The sequence below is a fragment of the Gavialis gangeticus genome, unplaced genomic scaffold (assembly GCF_001723915.1).
Source record: "Gavialis gangeticus isolate Ggan-Ray unplaced genomic scaffold, GavGan_comp1, whole genome shotgun sequence".
NCBI classification, from domain to species: domain Eukaryota; kingdom Metazoa; phylum Chordata; order Crocodylia; family Gavialidae; genus Gavialis; species Gavialis gangeticus.
Genome location: NW_017729014.1, coordinates 23,063,947 through 23,082,326, shown reverse-complemented (window position 1 = coordinate 23,082,326; position 18,380 = coordinate 23,063,947). Strand labels below are relative to the sequence as shown.

The 18,380-nt window shown below is 55.2% G+C and overlaps 1 protein-coding gene across 1 annotated transcript in view; it reads right to left on the bottom strand.

Moving 5' to 3' along the window:
* Positions 1 to 2,537: 2,537 nt before the first annotated feature.
* Positions 2,538 to 18,380, bottom strand: part of SLC2A1 (solute carrier family 2 member 1) — a 24,990-nt gene continuing 9,147 nt past the window's right edge. The window contains exons 3-10 of the mRNA XM_019511577.1: positions 10,738 to 10,898; positions 9,177 to 9,417; positions 8,276 to 8,438; positions 8,000 to 8,187; positions 7,494 to 7,598; positions 6,621 to 6,722; positions 6,007 to 6,210; positions 2,538 to 4,496 (exon numbers count right to left, since the gene is read on the bottom strand). Of these exons, the coding sequence (XP_019367122.1) occupies positions 4,299 to 4,496; positions 6,007 to 6,210; positions 6,621 to 6,722; positions 7,494 to 7,598; positions 8,000 to 8,187; positions 8,276 to 8,438; positions 9,177 to 9,417; positions 10,738 to 10,898 (1,362 nt within the window). The 3' untranslated portion in view covers positions 2,538 to 4,298. The remainder of the gene's footprint in view (positions 4,497 to 6,006; positions 6,211 to 6,620; positions 6,723 to 7,493; positions 7,599 to 7,999; positions 8,188 to 8,275; positions 8,439 to 9,176; positions 9,418 to 10,737; positions 10,899 to 18,380) is intronic.

The window sequence follows — 18,380 nt, the reverse complement described above, 5'->3', positions numbered from 1 at the left end:
TCCCGAGCAGGCAGGAGCTGCCCTCTCCTGCAGCCCTACTGCAAGGAACGCATGGCTTAGACAGGACCGGAGACTCGCCACTGCTATACGGAGTTGTTGGGTCTCAATTTAGAGACTCCTCAGCTGTTACGTATAAGCCTTGTTCTACTGAAGCCTGCTGTAATCCTGGGCAAACCAGTATTTTGTACTTAGAGGGAAAGAGAGTCTCTGTATTTAACCACTCCTCTTACCAGTCTCTCCCGGGGCCCTCGCGACCCCCGTGCAGTGATGTGGACCAGGCCCTGGGTGCACTAGCTAGAGCACCCCCGCTGCACAGAGCTCCCAGCCTCAGGGAGTCACACCCGTCAGCCCTTCACGGCCGCCTGCCTCCCCTCGTCCACCACTGGCTTTGCAGGTGGGTAACGCACTTACGAGAAGCACAACCCACCCCCCAAGCCCTGCCAACACCTACCCCTGCACTGGCTGGCCCCTAGCAGCCTCAGGAGCTCTTCCCACCACAAGCACCAGGGCCAAACTGGCTGCTTTGGCTCAGCAGCCAAGGTTTATAGCCCCTGAGCTCCACCCCTTCCAGTCACGTGCCCTCTGGTCCCCACACTCCCTTCCCCTTTCTTACCCAGTCGGCTCTAATGGGCTGCAGCCATCGCCCTCTGACCTGCCTGTGGCCCTGCCGCTTGCTCCCACGTAGTTGTTCACAGCCCCTGTCGTTAGCTTCCCCCGGCTGCCCCTGCGGCTGCCCCTACCTTGGCTGCCGGCACCAGGCTGCAGCCCTCTAGTGCTGCCTTCCTGCTCCCCAGCAGTGGGGCTTAGGGGACCCTGCTACGTTTTGACGTGGCTCCTTCCACGCGGAGACCAATGTGACTTGCACACGTAGACTGTAGGTCTTAAACTCCCGGCACCTGAAACTTCCCCATAAGTCAGCCCACTTACACATGGGCCAGGTGGAGGGGAGCATCAGAGGTGGCCAGATGTGAAGCTGGCCACTTTGTCCCCTGTTATGCGGCCAGTTACAGAACTGGTGTCCCTTAACCACTCTAGTCCAAAGGGCAGAGCTTAGGCACAGCTTTGCCTGCCTGGTTTCTGCTGTGCAGAGTCCTTGGTCCCTTCCCAGTTCCCCCCCTGCGCTGGGTGCATGCACCTTCTGCTGAGCTGAAAGCGAAAGTGCCTGTGTGAAAGGCAGGGCCGAGACATGAGTGGCTGCCCGACGCAGGTCTCCCCAGGACCTTGGGCAAGCCTGGGTTTGCCTTTCCCCTGAGAGACTAAGGAGGAGAGATCACAGGTCACACTGGGGTCCGGTCAAGGGGAGATCGCTCTGGAGTCCAGGCCTGAGGTTGAGCCCAGGTCTCCTGTGACTAATGTGGTGCATGTTGCTGTCATCTTTGCCCCTGTCCAGACACCTTCCTGTGACAGGCACTCACCCGCCTGCTGCAGGAGAGGGCTGGGAGGGTTGCACAGCACGGCGGGTTGTACAACACGGTGGAGCTCTATTCCCCCTTGTCAGGGAAGCTTCGTGTTTGCTCTTTCTCTCACTTCCTCCCCAGCTGTCCAGGAGGTCAGCACAAAAGGCATCTGACCGCTCGGCAGAGAACATAACAACCAGCTCAGCATCTCCTGCTGTGGTCTGCAGCAGGTGAAATATTAAGACGCTGGGAGGGGAACGTAGCCCTGGCCCGTGGCTTGTATTAAGCCATAAAGGAGCTTGTGGTCTGTGCAGCATGGGTTGGAGAGCCAGGAGGGGACAGTCAGCTCTTGCCAGAAAAGCTGCAGAAGAGCGGGGACAACATCTTGTGCCATTCACTGCAGGAGTCTGTTCGGCCAGAGGTTGGCCCCCCACAGCCCACAGGCTCCAGCCCAGGAAGAATTGGAGCCGGCTGTGGCAGCTCAGGGACCCAGCACCATACTCCAGGCACAGCCATGAAGGAGGCCTCGCCAGGGCCCGGGCTCCAGGTACCTCTGCAGCAAGTGCTGGCCCCGGGGGAGGAGGTGGAGATCCATGCAGCAGGGGCTGGAGACTGAGCAGCGGCCCACGGCAGCAGACTGCCCACCATGGTTCCCTGAACACCCTGGCGTGGGAGGTCAGCCTCATCTTCTGCTGCAGGGGCAGGCAACCATGTCTGGCTGCAGGCTGGGACCACCCAGCCCGGGTCAGAAGCAGGACCTGGCCACCACTCATCTCCCCACAGCCAAAGGCCCCTGCCACCAAATGCCGCAGCCCCGTGGCAGCAGGCCGGATCCAGTGGTCCATCCCCTCTTCTACTATCCTGCCCCAAATGCAACATGCCCTACTGAACACATTTGCTCTCAAACCCAGACCTCCAGCACAGTCCCAGCCCCCAGGCCAAGCAGGGTGCAGGGGACAGGGTGCGCCCAGCTGGGCGGGAGCTCGGAGGCTTCTCGCCCGACACCAGCTCAGAGAAGGCAGCCGGGTCCAGCACTGGGGGGAAGGTATCTGGACCACCAGAAGAGCCCAAAACATCAGGTCCTGCTAGCGCACGGCTAGAACTTGTCCAGTGCTGAAATAAATCCACACTCAAGCACGCTGGGTCTCTGCATACATTCTTTATTATTTCCACACCACACGCGGTTCCCCTCTTGCTCTTGGCACTTATCTTTCTTTTTGTCGTTTTTTTTTTATAAAAAGAGTTAGGCTATCGGTCTCTGTGCTGCACTCAAAGAGGCCCTTTGTTTTTTTTCTACATTTATTTTCTTTCAAGTGTGGTCACGTAGTCACTTTAAAAACAGACAAAATAAATAAAAAATACTATTAAATAGCTGCATGTGGCTTTGGAAATGTGCCATTAGTTTCTAAAATATATGTACTGTGGGGGTTTGCTTTTTGTTTTTTAAGGACAGTATTGTTGTGTTTTAATATACTAACAGACTAAAATTCAGTGCAACAGATGCAACTACAGTGCAGGTGACTATATAAAAGTCAATCTATTCATGTACAAGCCTTTCCTTACAGTTGCTATAGAAACTAGACCTTTGTATCTGTACCTTTGTTTACATTATACAACGTGAATATAGTTCAAGAATATTTACAGTACTTTGCTGGTCAATCAGAACACTATAACTTAATGTCTACTATCAACACCATTGAACAAAAATATATATATAAATATCTTCCAGTCTATACACAGAAAGCAGGAAATGTATGTATCCTTTTAACCGATGAATGTCTGCGCTGCGGAGACTTCCAAGGTAGTGACTGGGCTAGCTGTGTAGTGTGGTGTTACCAGTCAGGTCTTTTCACCTCAAACTGGCTTGCTGCACCCTGTAAACATATCACTTCTGCTTCTCAGAAAACCTCCAACCCAGGAAAGGCAAAGGCTGCTCCTGGTAGGAGCCGAGCCAGATCGGATTTCAGTTGTGGAGTCTTTTTTCTATACAGTGAGCCGGAGGCCTGTGCTTGGCCCTGCTGGCACACAGTGCCCCATTTGACCTATCAGGCAAATATTGCCAGATTAAAAAAAAAAAGTAGTCAGTAATTTTACCCCCAAAAGGCTTCTCCACCCAGACTGCAGTCGTCCGACCCCTGGGAACGAACTGCCTAGTTCGGGTGGGGCAAGCGTATGAGGCTGGGAACAAGCTCCGTGACCAGAGGAGCCGAGATGCTGCTACGAGATCGTGCACCGTGGGGAGTCTGGGGGTGCGACACCCTGAAGGCATGGCCCTCACGACCCATCCCCGGGAGTGCTGCAGGCTGTCAGCGTTCCTCCTCGGGGCACCGGTGCAGGCAGCAGGAATGTATGCACTAACCATGTGCACTCCTCAGCCCCCCTGGACCCGCAGCCTCCTGTTCCTGGAGAGTGGGGAGTTTTGATCCACAGCAAACCCGGGGGCTAAAACCTCAGACTGCTTTTTAAAACAAAACTCATTTAAAATCTGTTTTTTTTAAATTGTAAATGATGCTGTTTTTCCTGTGGTTTGAACGTTAAAAAGGTTTTGAACTTTAAAAACTTTTGCCGTTTGTTTTCTCATTAAATAACTGGTCATTTCATTCAAATGAGAGCTGCCTTCCTGTCCGCGAGGGCTGGAAAGCATTGCTTGGTGTATATTAGCTGCTGCATCTGTTTCTATCAGCTTTGAAATCCTGGACATAAAAAAAGCTAAAATCATTCCTAGCAAAGGGATGTCAGTTTGTCTCTGATAAACCAGGTGGCTGGTGGGAGACTGGAGATGGAACAAATGCGCAAGACCCAAACATCCCACTCCCTCCTTCCTGGTTTCTGTACAAGTATTTAAAATGCTCAGGAGAGAAGAGAAGAAGCTCAGAGGAGACGGACCAAGCCCCTGGCTGGTTAGACCTGGGAGTCAGCCCCCAAGCTGTGGAACTCATCTGGCGTCTTGTCGCTCTGGCTGGCGCCTCCCTGCCGGAAGCCAGAGGCAATCTCATCGAAGGTCCGGCCTTTCGTCTCAGGCACCTTGAAGTAGGTGAAGACGAAGAAGAGGACCAGCAGCACAGTGAAGATGATGAAAACGTATGGGCCGCAGAGTTGCTGGAAAGAAAAAGCCAGGGAGCGGTGAGTATGTTCTGTAAAAGGGGCACCGACCGGGAAGCAGTGATCGGCTTGGGGGGTGCAGCTGCAGACTGTAGAGGGACCTAGTAGCCTGGGATGACAAGCGTCATCGGTCTTACAAAGCCCAGGCACTCCGCTGTGTGTCCCTGAATGCTACCCATCTACTAGCGGTGCCTGCAGACAGAGGTAGAGCAGTCCGGTCACGTGCCGCAGGTGCGCTTTAGATCACCTCTGCTCCCCAGACCAGGGCAGCACACCCCAAATCCAGTCAGGAGCAGAGGGCTGGGAAACCGCTTTGCCTCTGCTCTGTGCACTCGATGGTGCCAGCCTGGTCCGAACTAAGCTTCCCTTCTCCAGAGCTGAGCATCTGTTCCTAGACCTAGAGGGCCAGGTGCAGACCTGGCCTTGGGGTTAGAAGGGCACTTGGAGCAGCTTCCAGATTCAGATCAGCTCAGCAACATCCTCACCTGAAGCCCCTGTTTATAGGCACAGAAAATGGCTCCCTTGTCCTGAGGGCATCCCCATGCTGTGCTGAGCCCAAGCCAAACCACCCTGAGACCCCAGAAGAGCTGATGTAGCTGCTCATCAGGGAAATGCGATGTTCTCCTGACAGAGACCTGCTGGAAAGGGTGGGTTTCTCTGCCCTGCCCTGCTGGGGAGATTCCCAGTGCTGGGAGGATTCTCACCAGGTGCCCTGGCCTGTCTCTTGGCTGGGTGAGCTTGAGCAGCAAAGCAAGACTAACCAGTCGCTGTGGATGAAATTCAGCCAGGTTCAAGGAGCCTGCCCAGAGGATAGGCACCATGGAAAGCCTTTGAGGAGGGAGCGAGTGCCACAAACCCTAATTCCAGCTACAGAAAACACTCATGGCTGTGCTGAGTAGCTCGCTGTAGGATGGAAGCGGAGAGGAAAGGGGACAGTGGGTCCTGCACTGCTATGCAGAAGGTCTGGGTTTGGCTTTTGACCTTGGACAAGGCATTTAGCCTTTCCTCTGTAAAGCTCTTTGGGTGAAACGGCGCTAAGCAGCATCATTCTAACAGCACAAAAGTGAACAACAGCTAAAACACATTGGCTGCTGCTCCTTCTCCCTTGGTATAAGCCCATAGAAACAAACAGCCCGGAAGCAAGCAGGAAGGACACGGAGAACTGCCTCATGTAAAGCCTGCTCACACCAGCCCAGCTCTGGACCGTGAACGCTAACGAGTCCCTCAGAGCTCCAGCTGCGGCTGCAGCCTAACAGGCCCCGTCCCCAGGCCGCACTTGCCAGCCCCTCTGCGCGCTGGCTGCTCAGAGAGAGGCCCAAACCAAAACCCCAGACAGGAGCAAAAGCCAAAACCAGATCTGGATGCAAGCTCCAAGACTAGGCCCTGCCTGCAGTTCACACGCCCACATTTCCAGCCCCCCTGGAGGCAGGGAACTGCCCACGTGGCTGCCACCAGCCCCACCTCCACAGCACGAGAAGCCCCCAGAAACCCACACGAGAGCAGTTACCTCAATGTACTGGAAGCTCATGCCCACAAGGAAGTTCGAGGTCCAGTTGGACAAACCCGCCACGGCGAAGGCAGCAGGACGGGGGCCCTGGCTAAACAGTTCAGCCACAATAAACCACGGGATGGGCCCCGGACCAATCTCGAAGAAAGCCACAAACCCAAAGATGGCAACGATGCTGATGTAGGACATCCAAGCCATTTTTTCCTACATTAGGGCAGGGAGAAAAAGACACTGTTGTTTCCAAACAAGCTGCATGTTTCTGTGACAAACAGTCGCCAGCTGCTTCCCACCGGTTGGGTGATGAGCTGCAGCGTTTGGCAGGGCCAGAGGCACGTGCTGGGTGTGGGCAGAGCAAGGCCCTGCCTCTGCAGCAGGGAGCACAGCTGTCCCAATATTACTGTCCTCCAGAGCTGAGACCCTGCCAAGCCATGGACTCGTGGCCTTGTCATGGTCAGCAGCGCCACATCCCATGACCCCTTGGGAAGGGTGTCCCCTTCTGCTGGCTCCCTGACCCACCACCTAGGGGAGAAGTCCACAGCAGCCCTTGGCTCTCGGCATGTGGCAGTAGCTCAGGGTTTGTGTCTGCACAGCAGTTTTCTGGAGCAGTGACTCACCAGCAGCACCAAGGCAATGGTCATGAGCACAGCACAGCCTCCCATCCCTGCCAGGCCAACCAGGTGGAGAGTCCTGCGTCCAGCCCGCTCCACCACGAAGAGCTGCCAGGAAGAAGACGAGCATTCATCAGAGCATGGATAACCCATGCTGCGGACCTCCATCGTGCTCTGCCCTGCACCTGTGTGTACTTCCCAGGCAGCTGGCAGTCCAGAACAGGGCAAGGCAAGCACAGCATCAACAGTCCCAACATGCTAATGTGGTCAGGGTGAAAAGCAAACAGCGGGCAAGGCACGGCGATGAGCAACGCCAGGGGTCTGGAACGTAACGATGGGTGCAGCAACGAGGGGACAGGAAGGCACACAGCAGGCAGGCGTTTGGCCTGCAGGTGGAGGGGAAGTCAGTCTTCAATGGGAAGTCCAGTGGACATGAGGTCTGTCAAGGGAAGGGAGGACTCCTGCTCCGGTGGCAAAGGCAGGCGAGGCGAGGACAGGGGCTCAGCCAAAGGTTAGCATTCTCTAAGGACGCTTCACAGGCCGACTCTTGCAGAACGGAGAGCGGCGGGCTTATTGGCAGAGTCTGAAGGCCCTGCTCCACTGCTGTTTTTCACCATGTAGCCTTGGGAAGTGGCTTTCAGATGGGCTAGGGCCAGTGGGGGTTGGAGGGACTTGACCTCTCAGGTCATTAGCTGTATGATCCCAAAAAACTGAGATCTCTGGATAAAACTCCTGTAGTACTGCTAGGTATGGTCATGTTTGGGCAGATTCTGGCTCTCAATGGGACTTGCTTTTGTCCATACCTACACTAGCACTGCCCTCACTGTGATGAGTTGTGGGCAGGCAGCGAGAGGGAAGGACTGCACAACAGACACTCACCGAGACAACTGTGAAAGCTGTGTTCACCACCCCAGAGCCGATGGTAGCGTAGACTGGCTGCTGCACACCTGACTTTTCAAAGATGCTAGTAGAATAGTAGAAAACCTGCAGAATAAAGCAACATCCAGTGAGCAAACCCAGCAGGCACCAGAAGAGGGCTCCTTGGAGCTGGCCTGGGCCAGTTCTGGCACTGAGCCAGCACACCCCCAGCAATCAAAGCCAGTTGTGCACATATATACAGAAATAAATGATAGGGCAAAAACTGCAACTGACCCTCAGCCCTGGGCTCGGGGTGCGCAAAGCAGCAGTGCCGTGGGTGCAGCAACAGGAGCGATGCTGTCCGGAGCAAGGAGCGTGGTCAAGTGGACAGGGCTGCGGGCAGGAGGTTCTATTCTGGGAGGCGTGGTGTCCCCACGTGACCCCAGACAGGCCCCTGGGCTGCTGCAGAACGGGCAGGCAGGCTGCGAGCCGCCTTTGCAAGGAATCTGCCAGCACAGCTCACTCACCGCATTGATCCCGGAGAGCTGCTGGGACAACTGCAGCACGATAGCAATGAGGATCGGCTGCCGATACATAGGCGAGCGGAAGAGCTCCATGATGGTGACCTTCTTCTCCCTCATCATCTGTCGGCTCTCTTCCTTCATCTCCTGGAGGTCACTGCTGACGTCCGTCGTCCCCCTGAGCTTCTTCAGAACTGTGGGGAGGAGGGGAATAGGGAGGTTAGGAACAGCGAGGGGCCCAAGCCCTGGGACGGTGTTGTAGGGCTGGGGAGACTCACTCACCACTCTTGGCCTTGTTCTCCTCATTGCGGTTTATAAGAAGGAACCTGGGGCTTTCTGGGGCGAATGGCAGAATGATGCACTGCATCAAGGATGGGAGGAAGGTGAAGCCCAGCAGCAGAGGCCAGAGTGAATCGTTCCCCATGATCACGTCCAGACCAAATACCTGCAGAGACAACCCTGGGTAGCCATGCAGCGTTCCTGGCTCCACCACCCCTTCTTTAGTCAGAAGGCTAATGGAGAGCCGTGTTGTGTCACTGCTGGGGGCACAACACCGCCCCAGCTGCTCCAGCTCCTGTCACCAGGGCAATGCTGCAAAACCATGAGCTGTAGACAACTGACACAAGCATCAAGTAACGCTCACACATCCATTATCCCAGCAGGAAAATCCTGGATCACACTGGCTCCCTAATCCCCTGTGCACTGCCAGGGAACAACAGTGCATGCAAAGCCCATTGCATGCTCCACCACCAGACTCATCTTACCCTACAGGTCCTGAACCACATAGGACTGGGAACTCTGTCATTCCCCTCATGCACCAGGCCATAATGAGACCATGTGGACAGAGCTCAAGAACAAGAGCTCTCAAAAAGCCCAGGATAATGGTAAAGACAAACGGAGCAGCATTACAGCTGCTTCGCTGGAGGGGAACTGAACTTCTAAGAGATGAAATGATTTGCCAAAGGACAACCCAGCAGGTGTGTAGCACAGCAAGGAGCTGGGCTGTTATGTAAACCTCTCTGTTTGACAGCACCTACACCCATTTCGGCTGTGCCTGAGGAAAACTTCAGCTGCTCGCCAACTCAGAATTACCCAGGCAAAGCATCTGGGCCCACTGGAAGTGGTACATCTGCCAGTGACAGACAGGACTGTGCAGCAGGGGGTACCTTTGAGAAACACTCACTTGTGCAATAAGGATGCCCACGACAATGCCAAGCTGGTGGAAAGTTCCAAGAGCTCCCCGAAGCTTTGTGGGGGACACTTCACCCACGTACATGGGCACGAACCCGGTGGTGAGACCAGAATACAACCCAATGATGAAGCGGCCAAGGATCAGCATCTCGAAGGAGTAAGCTATCTTGGAGAATCCCATCAGGATGGCCGCCACGAAAGCGAGAGAGTTGGACACCAGCATGGAGTTCCGTCTGGGGAAGAAAGGTTTTGGAGGAGGTCAGAGCCAGCAGCACCGCGAGCATGGGCAAAGCTGCATCCAAGAGGTGCCACTAGGCTGGGTAAGCCAACAATTTAAGTTCTTGGTGGAAAGCAGAGAGGACAGTTCCCGAAGCCTAGTTATAAACCGTAAGCATAAAAAGAGTCAGTGAGACTCTGGCCAGTGCAGAACCTGTGTATGAGACAGAGCAGGACAGAGAAGCTAGACATTAAATTGAAAAGACTGTGCAAAACTGGACCAAACCAGTCATTTCTCAAATGACAGCTTGCAGTGATCTAAGATACTAACAACAAACACAGTCTAACTGGTGGGTTCTCAGCTGCCTCCCCGGTCATGCTGAAGTGGAGAACGCTCCTGGTGCTGAGAGTGCACGGGGCTGGAGTGAGTCAGTACAAGCAGGGCTTAACAGTGAGGAGGGACAAACTCCTGAGCTCCTCCGCCTTTATCTAAGGTGAACGCAAGACACTGTACAGCCCTGATGAATACAGACACTGGGTCTGTTCACTGAGAGAGACGATGCTCCCCCTCATGAGGTCTCTCAACAGAAGTTGCCCTGAGGACCAGAACATAGTGCAGCTTTAGTTGACACGAATGGATTTCAGATGCAGAGAGCTGAAGAGGCGCTCACGTGGGACAGGCTACAAACGTTTGGTCCGGTGGAAGGGGTTGGGAGCTCTGGAGCAGCCCCAGCCCTTGAGAAAACAGGAACAGGAAGAATCACTGGATCCCAAAGCAAATGGTGACAAATCAGCCAAGGGCTGGTTGTGCGTGCCGGTCGGTGGGTTAGGATTCTGTTCCTGCCTCTGTAAATCCCCGTGTGATTGTGGGTAAGTCAGCAACTCTTCCTGCACCTCAGCCTCTCCTTTCTGGCACCCACTGCACGCGTTTCACTTGCAGATACCTAAGCACTGCCTCTGCTCTGCAGACTGACAGAGACCAGGGGAAGGGGAACAAGCACGGGCAGGGGCAGAGTAGGGGCCTTGCAGACTTGCTCCTTTGCTCAGAGAGTCTGTGTCATGCTCAGGAAGACCTTGAGGGAAAGGCAATAAGAACTGGCAAAGTGGTGGGCCAGAGCAGGAGATGGCTGTGCTGAAGGCACTGGGCAAGGCAAGCCTCAAGGGGAGAAATGTGTATGCGTGGGGATCCGGGAGAGGGGCAGCCCTCAAAGGAAGATGAGATCCTGCCCTACCTCGAGGGAGTGGAGTGTGAGGGGTGCAGACACTACAGGGAGGGATGGATGGGGCCCCCGGAGCAGCTGGGTGGACAGGACGGCTCCAGCGTGCGCAGTGCTTACCGGCCAAGGCGATTGACAAACAGCCCAACTGAGAAAGATCCAATCATCCCTCCGACGGAGAATATAGCCACAGAGAGGGACCACAGAGTGGTGAGGGTGGAAGGGCTGATGGGCTCCTGGTTCCGATATAACCAGGTCTGGTTGTAAAACTCTTCAATCACCTGCAAGGAAATCACACCCGTCAGCGAGAGGCACAGGCGTCTGCTCTTCTAGCTCACCTCCACGGACGTCCAGCTCTCCGCAGCAGGCCAGCACACATCCCACTTACCACCCACGAGCTACAGGGACGTGGCCACGCTTCACAGTACCACGGCATGAAATATCCCTACACAATGACCTCCCCCTATAAATATAAATACTCCAAAAATTGCAATATTACAGCAAAAAATAGCTTCTATTGATGGGGGCCCTACATGTCCTGTCACTGCAGTATTCGAGTGCCTTGCCATTCGGGATGTATTCACTGTCACAGGGCCCACCCTACCAGGAAGTTAGGCCCTTCAATACCTTGAGGACACAGGCCGAGGTGAGCTCCAAGCCCTGTTCCCCGGCCCAGCAGGAGGCAATAGTCTTGCTGGAATAAGGAGCCCTCAGCAGGAGCAGACACAGCCCAGCCCTGCCAAACTCCAGCAGGAGTGGGAGAAACTGTTTCCCAATAAATTGGGCAGAAAAACAGGCCACTTGCAGGAACCGATCTGGCTGGCCGGCCCATTCCTCTGCGCTCTTCCTCCCAGCCCAGCCCAGGCACCTCGCCTCAGAACGGGGACCAAAGGGTAGCCGAGGCGGGGACTTACGCAGCCGGGGCTGCCGCGGTAACGGGAGCTTGTGGGAAGCCAAAGCTAAAGCTAATTGGGGGGGGGGAGATTCGGCCCATTTCATTCAGCCGTAAGCTGTCCTGGTTTAGATCTCGCTGTCCCCGATGTGGGATTAAGCAGGATTTGAAGGGTTGCGGATGGCAGCAGGATTAAAGGAATAGTCCTGCTGTGCTCTGCTCTGTGTTATTCGGCGCCCTTACCGTGTCCCACCCTGGCCCCCCAAATTCCCGCACCCCCGCGATGACTGAAGTGACTCTGAGAGGTCCTCGGCACAGGGACACCGGTACAAGAAACGTCTTGGATACGCAGGTTGGATAAACCCTTGGGCTGCATCCACGCATGGTGTGGACGTTTGGTTCCCCAGCGACAACTAGCAGCAGCGCACTTGGGCCATTGCTGTTGTCCCTGGAGAACGCCTATGCCACGCGCCCTCTGGCATGCGGCAGGTTACCCCAGGTGGGGTAGGGGAGGCTCGGGCCAGCACTGGGCTGGCTCCAGCAGCCTTACCTGGGGTGCTGGGGGCCTCTGGGGCTGCAGCAGTGATGAACCTGCCACTCGGAGCCTGGCCAGCAGCTCGAGTGCGTCTCTGGCTGCCCGGGCTCCGGTTGTGAGCAGCACGTGCTGCCCACGCGTGCGCTGCTCTGCTTGTTTTTTTGCACAGGTTTTTTTGACCCCTGGGCATCCCACGCCGCTACCCTGGAGCACGGAGAACAGGGGAATGTGAGGTCTGTGGCACCGCAGACGTGTCTGCAGCGCCACATACCGCACGGCCGCTCTCACCTGGATGCGGCCTTGGGGGCTGCTCTGGGAAAGCCCTGCAGATCTGCCGCGTATTCTCGCCCCTGCAACCTGGACTAACGTGAAAAAGGAGAACTGCTGTCCAGCGTTAGACCATTGTGCACGATGACCTTTAACCCAGGTGCTCTCCACAGCAATTAACTCCTGGTTCGTTAGACTGCCTCCCCCTCCCCCACCCCTTCTGTTCCAGTTTCGATTCCATCTACAGCCGCAAATGCCACAAATTCCCAGGCCTTGGCCCTGCCATCTACAGGCTCCAGGCTCCTTCCCAGGCATGGCCCACGTGCTCCAGTCATGAGGTTTGGCCCGTCTCCTCTGTGGTCACAAGCTGATACGTCATGGAGAGAGCACTCCGCTCGTCAGACGGCAGACTGCTCTGCAGCTGATTTACACCGACGACCCTGTCCCTCCGCTGGTTTGGTGGAAGTCACCAAACCAGTTTCACTGAACCAGGCCAGGCTGGCAGGGCTGCAGCTGCACGGGAAGCGGCAGGCGACGTACCTGGAAACGCAGCCAGGCAGGTTCTGGGCTCGCCCTGCCCTGCTGACATGACACGTGCAGGGAGCTCAGAGGTTGCTGCTCTCATGAAGGGGGGAAGGTGAGGTCCCTCGCCAAGGGTGAGATGCTGCCCGAGGGGATCCAGCCTGATTAGGTCCACCTGTCCTCTTAGGAGAGGCCAAGGACCTGCACGCTGCCCTGGAGTTTCTTCCCTGCTCTATTCTCAGCACATTTCGGCGCTGGGGCTTGTCTTGCAGGGACAGAAGCAGCGATTTGGAGAGAGAAATGATCAGACTGTCATGTTACTTTTCATGTCTCTGGCTCTCTATCTACTTACTTACTAAAGAAGTTTCAAACTTAAAATACTCACGGCCTCACTAACAACCATCCTAACGGAAAAATAGGAACCTGAGCACGTGGCTTATTAATTAATGCTATAGTTGTGACCATTGCCTTGAACTTCTACAAAGCAAGAACCAAAATACTTTGACTGCCTCAGCAATATCCATCGTTTGAAATTGATAGGTGATCGTATTCCTTGGTCATTTAGGTGCTTTGAAAAGGTCATTCTCTGGTGTCCAAATGCAAGCTTAGGAAGCTAATGTCAGCCTCCTGTTTTTAGAAAATGTTGGCTTGCGTTTTATAAAAGTTCTCACTACCTTTATTATGTGCTGAAAGACTAACTTTCTAATATTAACAAGGATGCAATTTTGTTCTGAAGCCACAAAGGTTTGAAGTCATTGTCAAGGCAGCTGTTGCTGGATGTACATTTTTAGATCTCCCTGCTCCTGCCGACGCTCAGCATTTAAAACCGACTCTGTCCCACTGAAACGCACCAGCCTATTCCTGTAACCAAAATGCACTTTTTCTCCTGGAAAAGCCTCATTCGGGCTTTTGTGCTTCTTCTGAGGCCGCTGCTGAGGTCACTAATCTCCAGGCAAGCATCGAGGTAAATAAGGCACGTGAGTAATCTGTGCTGTGCCCCGTTTCTAATGGACTGTCTCAATAAAACAGGGGAGGAGGGGAGATTTTAGGGGAAACCTGCGATGTAATAAGATCTGAAGCCCTTTGACTTGCATCAGCACGTCATCCCAATCCCTAGGTCTGATAAGCAGAGTCAGGGGAGGGCAGCTGCCGTAAAGCAAAGCTGGGCTACAACCCGCAGGACACAGGGAGGGGCCTGGGGCAGAACTTATCAAGGAAAGTGCGTGGATGGAGGTTGTTCCTGGAGGAGCCGGGAGTGGCCAAGGACCAGACTGCGGGAGCAGGGCAGGAGGGAGGCAGCAGCCTGGTGACGTGCCCAGGGGCTGGGTGAAGAGGCACAGTTCCTGCATGGAAAACCCAGCCCAGGCTGAGTCACACACGTACAAACACAGCAGGCACCAGTGCTGGTTGCCAGCAACAAACCAGTTTTCTGAGCAGTTTAAACAGCCTTGGCTAAAGCAGGTATTTGGTAAGTGCCCTGTGTGCTCATGCTGTGCCAAGCAGGGCTGGAAAGAAGTCACCAAGGGAGGGTAAGCCGCAGCCAGCTGTCCTGGGCTGGAGGCGCAGGTGCTGCCTGTCTGGGTGTGTCAGAAACCAGCCTCCATTTACCAAAATGGCAAAGGCCGAGCTGCTCAGGCGCTGCCAGGACACGGCCGGGTCCCGCCCCGCAGCCGTGCCAGGGCGACTGTGCTGCGAGTGGTCAAGGCAGAGGAACAAAGATTTCTGCACCTCAGTATCAGGCCCCAGTTTCTCTTCGGTGAGCAGGCGGAGGAGCGCTCAGTGCCCCTCTCTCTCCACCTGTTCGGCTCTGCCCATCCATCCCAGCTCCCTCCTCGCGACGTGCTATTGCCTATGGAAGGGGGAGTCAGTGTAACGGGGCCACAACAGACAGAGCCGGAGGACCAGGTCCCTTTACTCATCCCCGTCTGGGTGCTACATGGCGAACTGCCCGCTCTTCACCCCGTGTCTGCGCTTCCTCCTGCCCTGCTCCCTTCTCCCCTCCCCCAGCCTGCTGGTCCTCAGCCCCCCAGGGTGGCAAGGGGCAAGACAAACCGGAGAAACGGGAAGTCTGCATGATAAGTGACTGGAGATAGCAGCCGGCTAGGCCACCCCTCCCACCTCCGGGTGAGCTCTTAGCCTGCATGGCAAAACCCCTCGCTTCTCCTTGTCCTGCCAGAGCCGGCGGCTGGGAAAGCATGCTTTTCTTCCTCATACTCTTCAAAGCACTTGGGGAAGGATCGTTTTAAAAAATAATAATGATCTGGTTTAAAAACAAAATGTTTCAACTCCCAAAAGTCTCCTCAATGAAAACCCAACATTTGACACCAGCAGAGTATTGTTCCATCATTTTTTTCTGGTTTGCTACAAAGCCATTTTCCAACTGGAAACAACATTTCAATGGAAATTTTTCTGCCAGGGCTTCTGCTCCCCCCCCCAAACCATCCCAACAGATTTTGCTAGCACGAGCAAGGAGTGGAACGGGGCTGGAGGGGACCACAGGAGGTCGCTGCGGCCAGCCTCCAGCTCCGAGCAGGATCGTCCCTGGCTAGACCCGATTCTGCAGCTCTCTCTGCCAGTCCACTGGGCAGATGACTTCACATATTTGCCAACATGCATCACCCCAGGCTTGTCAGCTCAAACAAACAAACCACCACCACCCAAGAATGAGAGCAGGTGTTTAGGCAATGGAGGGGAATCTCTTGAAGAGACAAAAAACCAGGTGTTGCTCTGCTTGCATTGCATAACGGGCCCGTTTGGAAGGAGGAGAGATTTTGACTCTCTTCTAGTCCAAGTTTTAAGCATTTTTGACCACCCCAGCCCAGGCCCTTGGCTGGGGTACAGCAGGCACAGCCCCGCTAGGGTTAGTGGAGCAATGCTGACGTACAGCAGCTGTGGATCCGAGCCTGCACGTTTCTTTGTGTCACAGTCCAGGGGCCCAGGGGCTGGGTCTTCCTGCTCCTAGTGCCCCTCAGCACTGTGACTGTGGGCAGAGGGCATCAGATCCCTCTTCCTATACCAGCTCATCTTGCATTAGTAGCAATAATGGCTGTGGGGCCTGGTCAGCTACTGAAAGGAACCCAGGAGGCTGCAAGTGCCCAGTCTGTCTGTGACAAAACCTGCTTTTTAAGAGGAGCAATTGCTCCAGCAGCTCTCCATGCTTCTGGCAAATCCTCTGCCCCTGTAAGCTGCTACAGAGAGCACCGTTAGGGTCCTGCACTGCAGCAGCCACTGCTTCGGAGTCAAGGCAAACTGATCACAGCTGCTTGGGAACACTACCCTTGGTGCGGGGCAGGCTGGTGGCACCCAGGACGGGCCAGGGGCCGAGACCTTCCAAAAAAAATTAGATAAATAAATTAAAAAAAATAAAAAGGTTTGATGAATGTGGGGCTGGTGAAAGCGGGCAGCCTGAGCGTCCTGGAGCTGAGAGCTGTGAATACCTCCACCCCTCCCAGTGGTGCAGCCCTGGCCTCCCAGCAGCTGCTAACTCCTCCCGGCCCTCTCCCCAGGGATCAGAGCCCAAAGTTTTACCAGCTCTCCCTCCCCTGGCAGCCAAAGGTGAGCTCTGTGCCCAGCCAGGCTTGCTACACAGCACCAAGAGTGATGGGAACCCCCACACTCCCCTTTCAGCCCTCAGCTTCCTGCTCCTCCAGGCGTGCAGCACCCATGCAGGCGGACTCGGGGGCCAAACCAGAGCTGGATGGGCAGGGAGGAGGCTGGAGGAGGAGATGGATGTAACACAGCAAAGACTAGGAGGGTGATTAACACCCGTGCCTGGCAAATCCCATTTCCCTCCCTCCCTCCTGTACGCAGTGGGCTGGCTCAGCCCTAACAGGCACCAGCACATCAAGACACCAACCCCTCCTGGTGCGGATTTTCAGGCAGGGATTACTCAGGATTACTCAAGGTTCCCACAGCCCTTTGTCCTTCCCCGTGGTAGGAGGAGGCCGGCCTGCGGGAAACGGGCCCAGCACGCCTCCGCATAACAGCATTGAGGGGCTCTCAAGGCAGGCCCTGACCCTGGCAGCAGAGCCTCCTAGGACTTCTCTCCCCAGCCCCTTTCTTTAGTGCAAGCGCGTTTGTGGCAGTGACACAGGAGGAACAAACCCACCGGCTGCCTTTGCCCAGGCCCAGGATCCAGTACAGCATGGGCTCTGCAGCCGCTCACAGCAGGCCTGTCTGGCTCCAAGTCAGAGGAACATTTCCCTCTCCTGGCCCAAGCCTTCCTCGAGGCATTTCCCGGGGCTTCTCTTGGCGAGGGTGAGGCCGGTGGAGGAGCGACTGTTGGTAACTTCCCCGGCCCTGTTATGCCATGCGAGGAGGTCTGTGCAGCTGGCCTGCTGAGCCCTGCGGTAATAGGATTAATATTCTTGCCATGTGAAGTCTGCCTTGGTGTTTTTAATTATTTGGGATTCTGTGCAGAGACTTTGATGTGTTAATTCTCTGCCACGCTGGGTTCTTTGAGCCGACCTGCGGCACTCAGGTCCCCGTTTCTCCTTCTTCCGCCCGAGCACGGCCCATAGAGTCGCTGGCGGATGAGCAGGGGTGGCTAGTGTGGGGCACAAAACAAGAGCTTGCACAACACCTCTAGGCTTATAACAATGACACGACATCTCGTGCTTTGCGGCAAGGTGCCCGAGCTTTTTTCAAAGCATCCTCGAGGCCCAGGCACACGCAGGCTGGCACCTTGTCAGAAGGTCCCAGTACTCAGGGTCATGGAAAGTAATGATGGGCAAGATTTAAAGGGAAAAAAAACTACTGTAGGGAATTGGGGACAAACTCCTGTTCCCTGTCAGTGGGATTCTCACCTTGTACCAGAGGCCTTTGGATTAATTTGAAAATCCAACCCTCAACTCACAGCTATAAAAGGTGGTCAAATTGCAGCACCCGAGGAACAAGCCACCCAGCACCGGGCCCCGCGGCTGTGGGATTTTCATTGCCACTGTTTCTTCAACTCAAAACACTGCTATTCCCCAGCCCCCCACCCCAGACGCTCTCCCCATCTCTCTGGGACTCTACCATGTCCCCTCCTCCAGGCCCCACTGCTGGATCCAGGTCTCTCTCATCTCAGATACAAACAACTCCTCCTGAAGCTGCTAGGACTTACTTGTGCAGGGGGTAAATAAGGACCATGGTTTGCAATGGGTCTGGGTCTGCCCTCCCCGGGCTGGTATGAATCAGGATGGCACCAGTGAATCCAACAATTCCAGCAGTACTGGTGCTCCCCCCTCCACAGCAGTGCTTGCCACTAACAAGTCCTGCGCAGCTTGTCCCCTTTTCTACTCATGCGGCCCCAGAGCCGACATGCTAGAAGGATACGCTGGGCAATCTGGTGGTTGCGTCAGAGGAGAAAGCGGACCTCTTTAACCAATTCTTCACCTCCGTTTTCTTGTGCAGGGACCGGGACTTCCCTGCTGTGATAGAAGCCGGACTCGAGGGGATCGCCTTCAGACCTCAGGTTGGGGAGGACCGGGTTAGAGAGCTTCTGGAGGGGCTGGACGCGTTCAAGTCAGCGGGTCCGGATGCTCTCCACCCCAGGGTGTTGAGGGA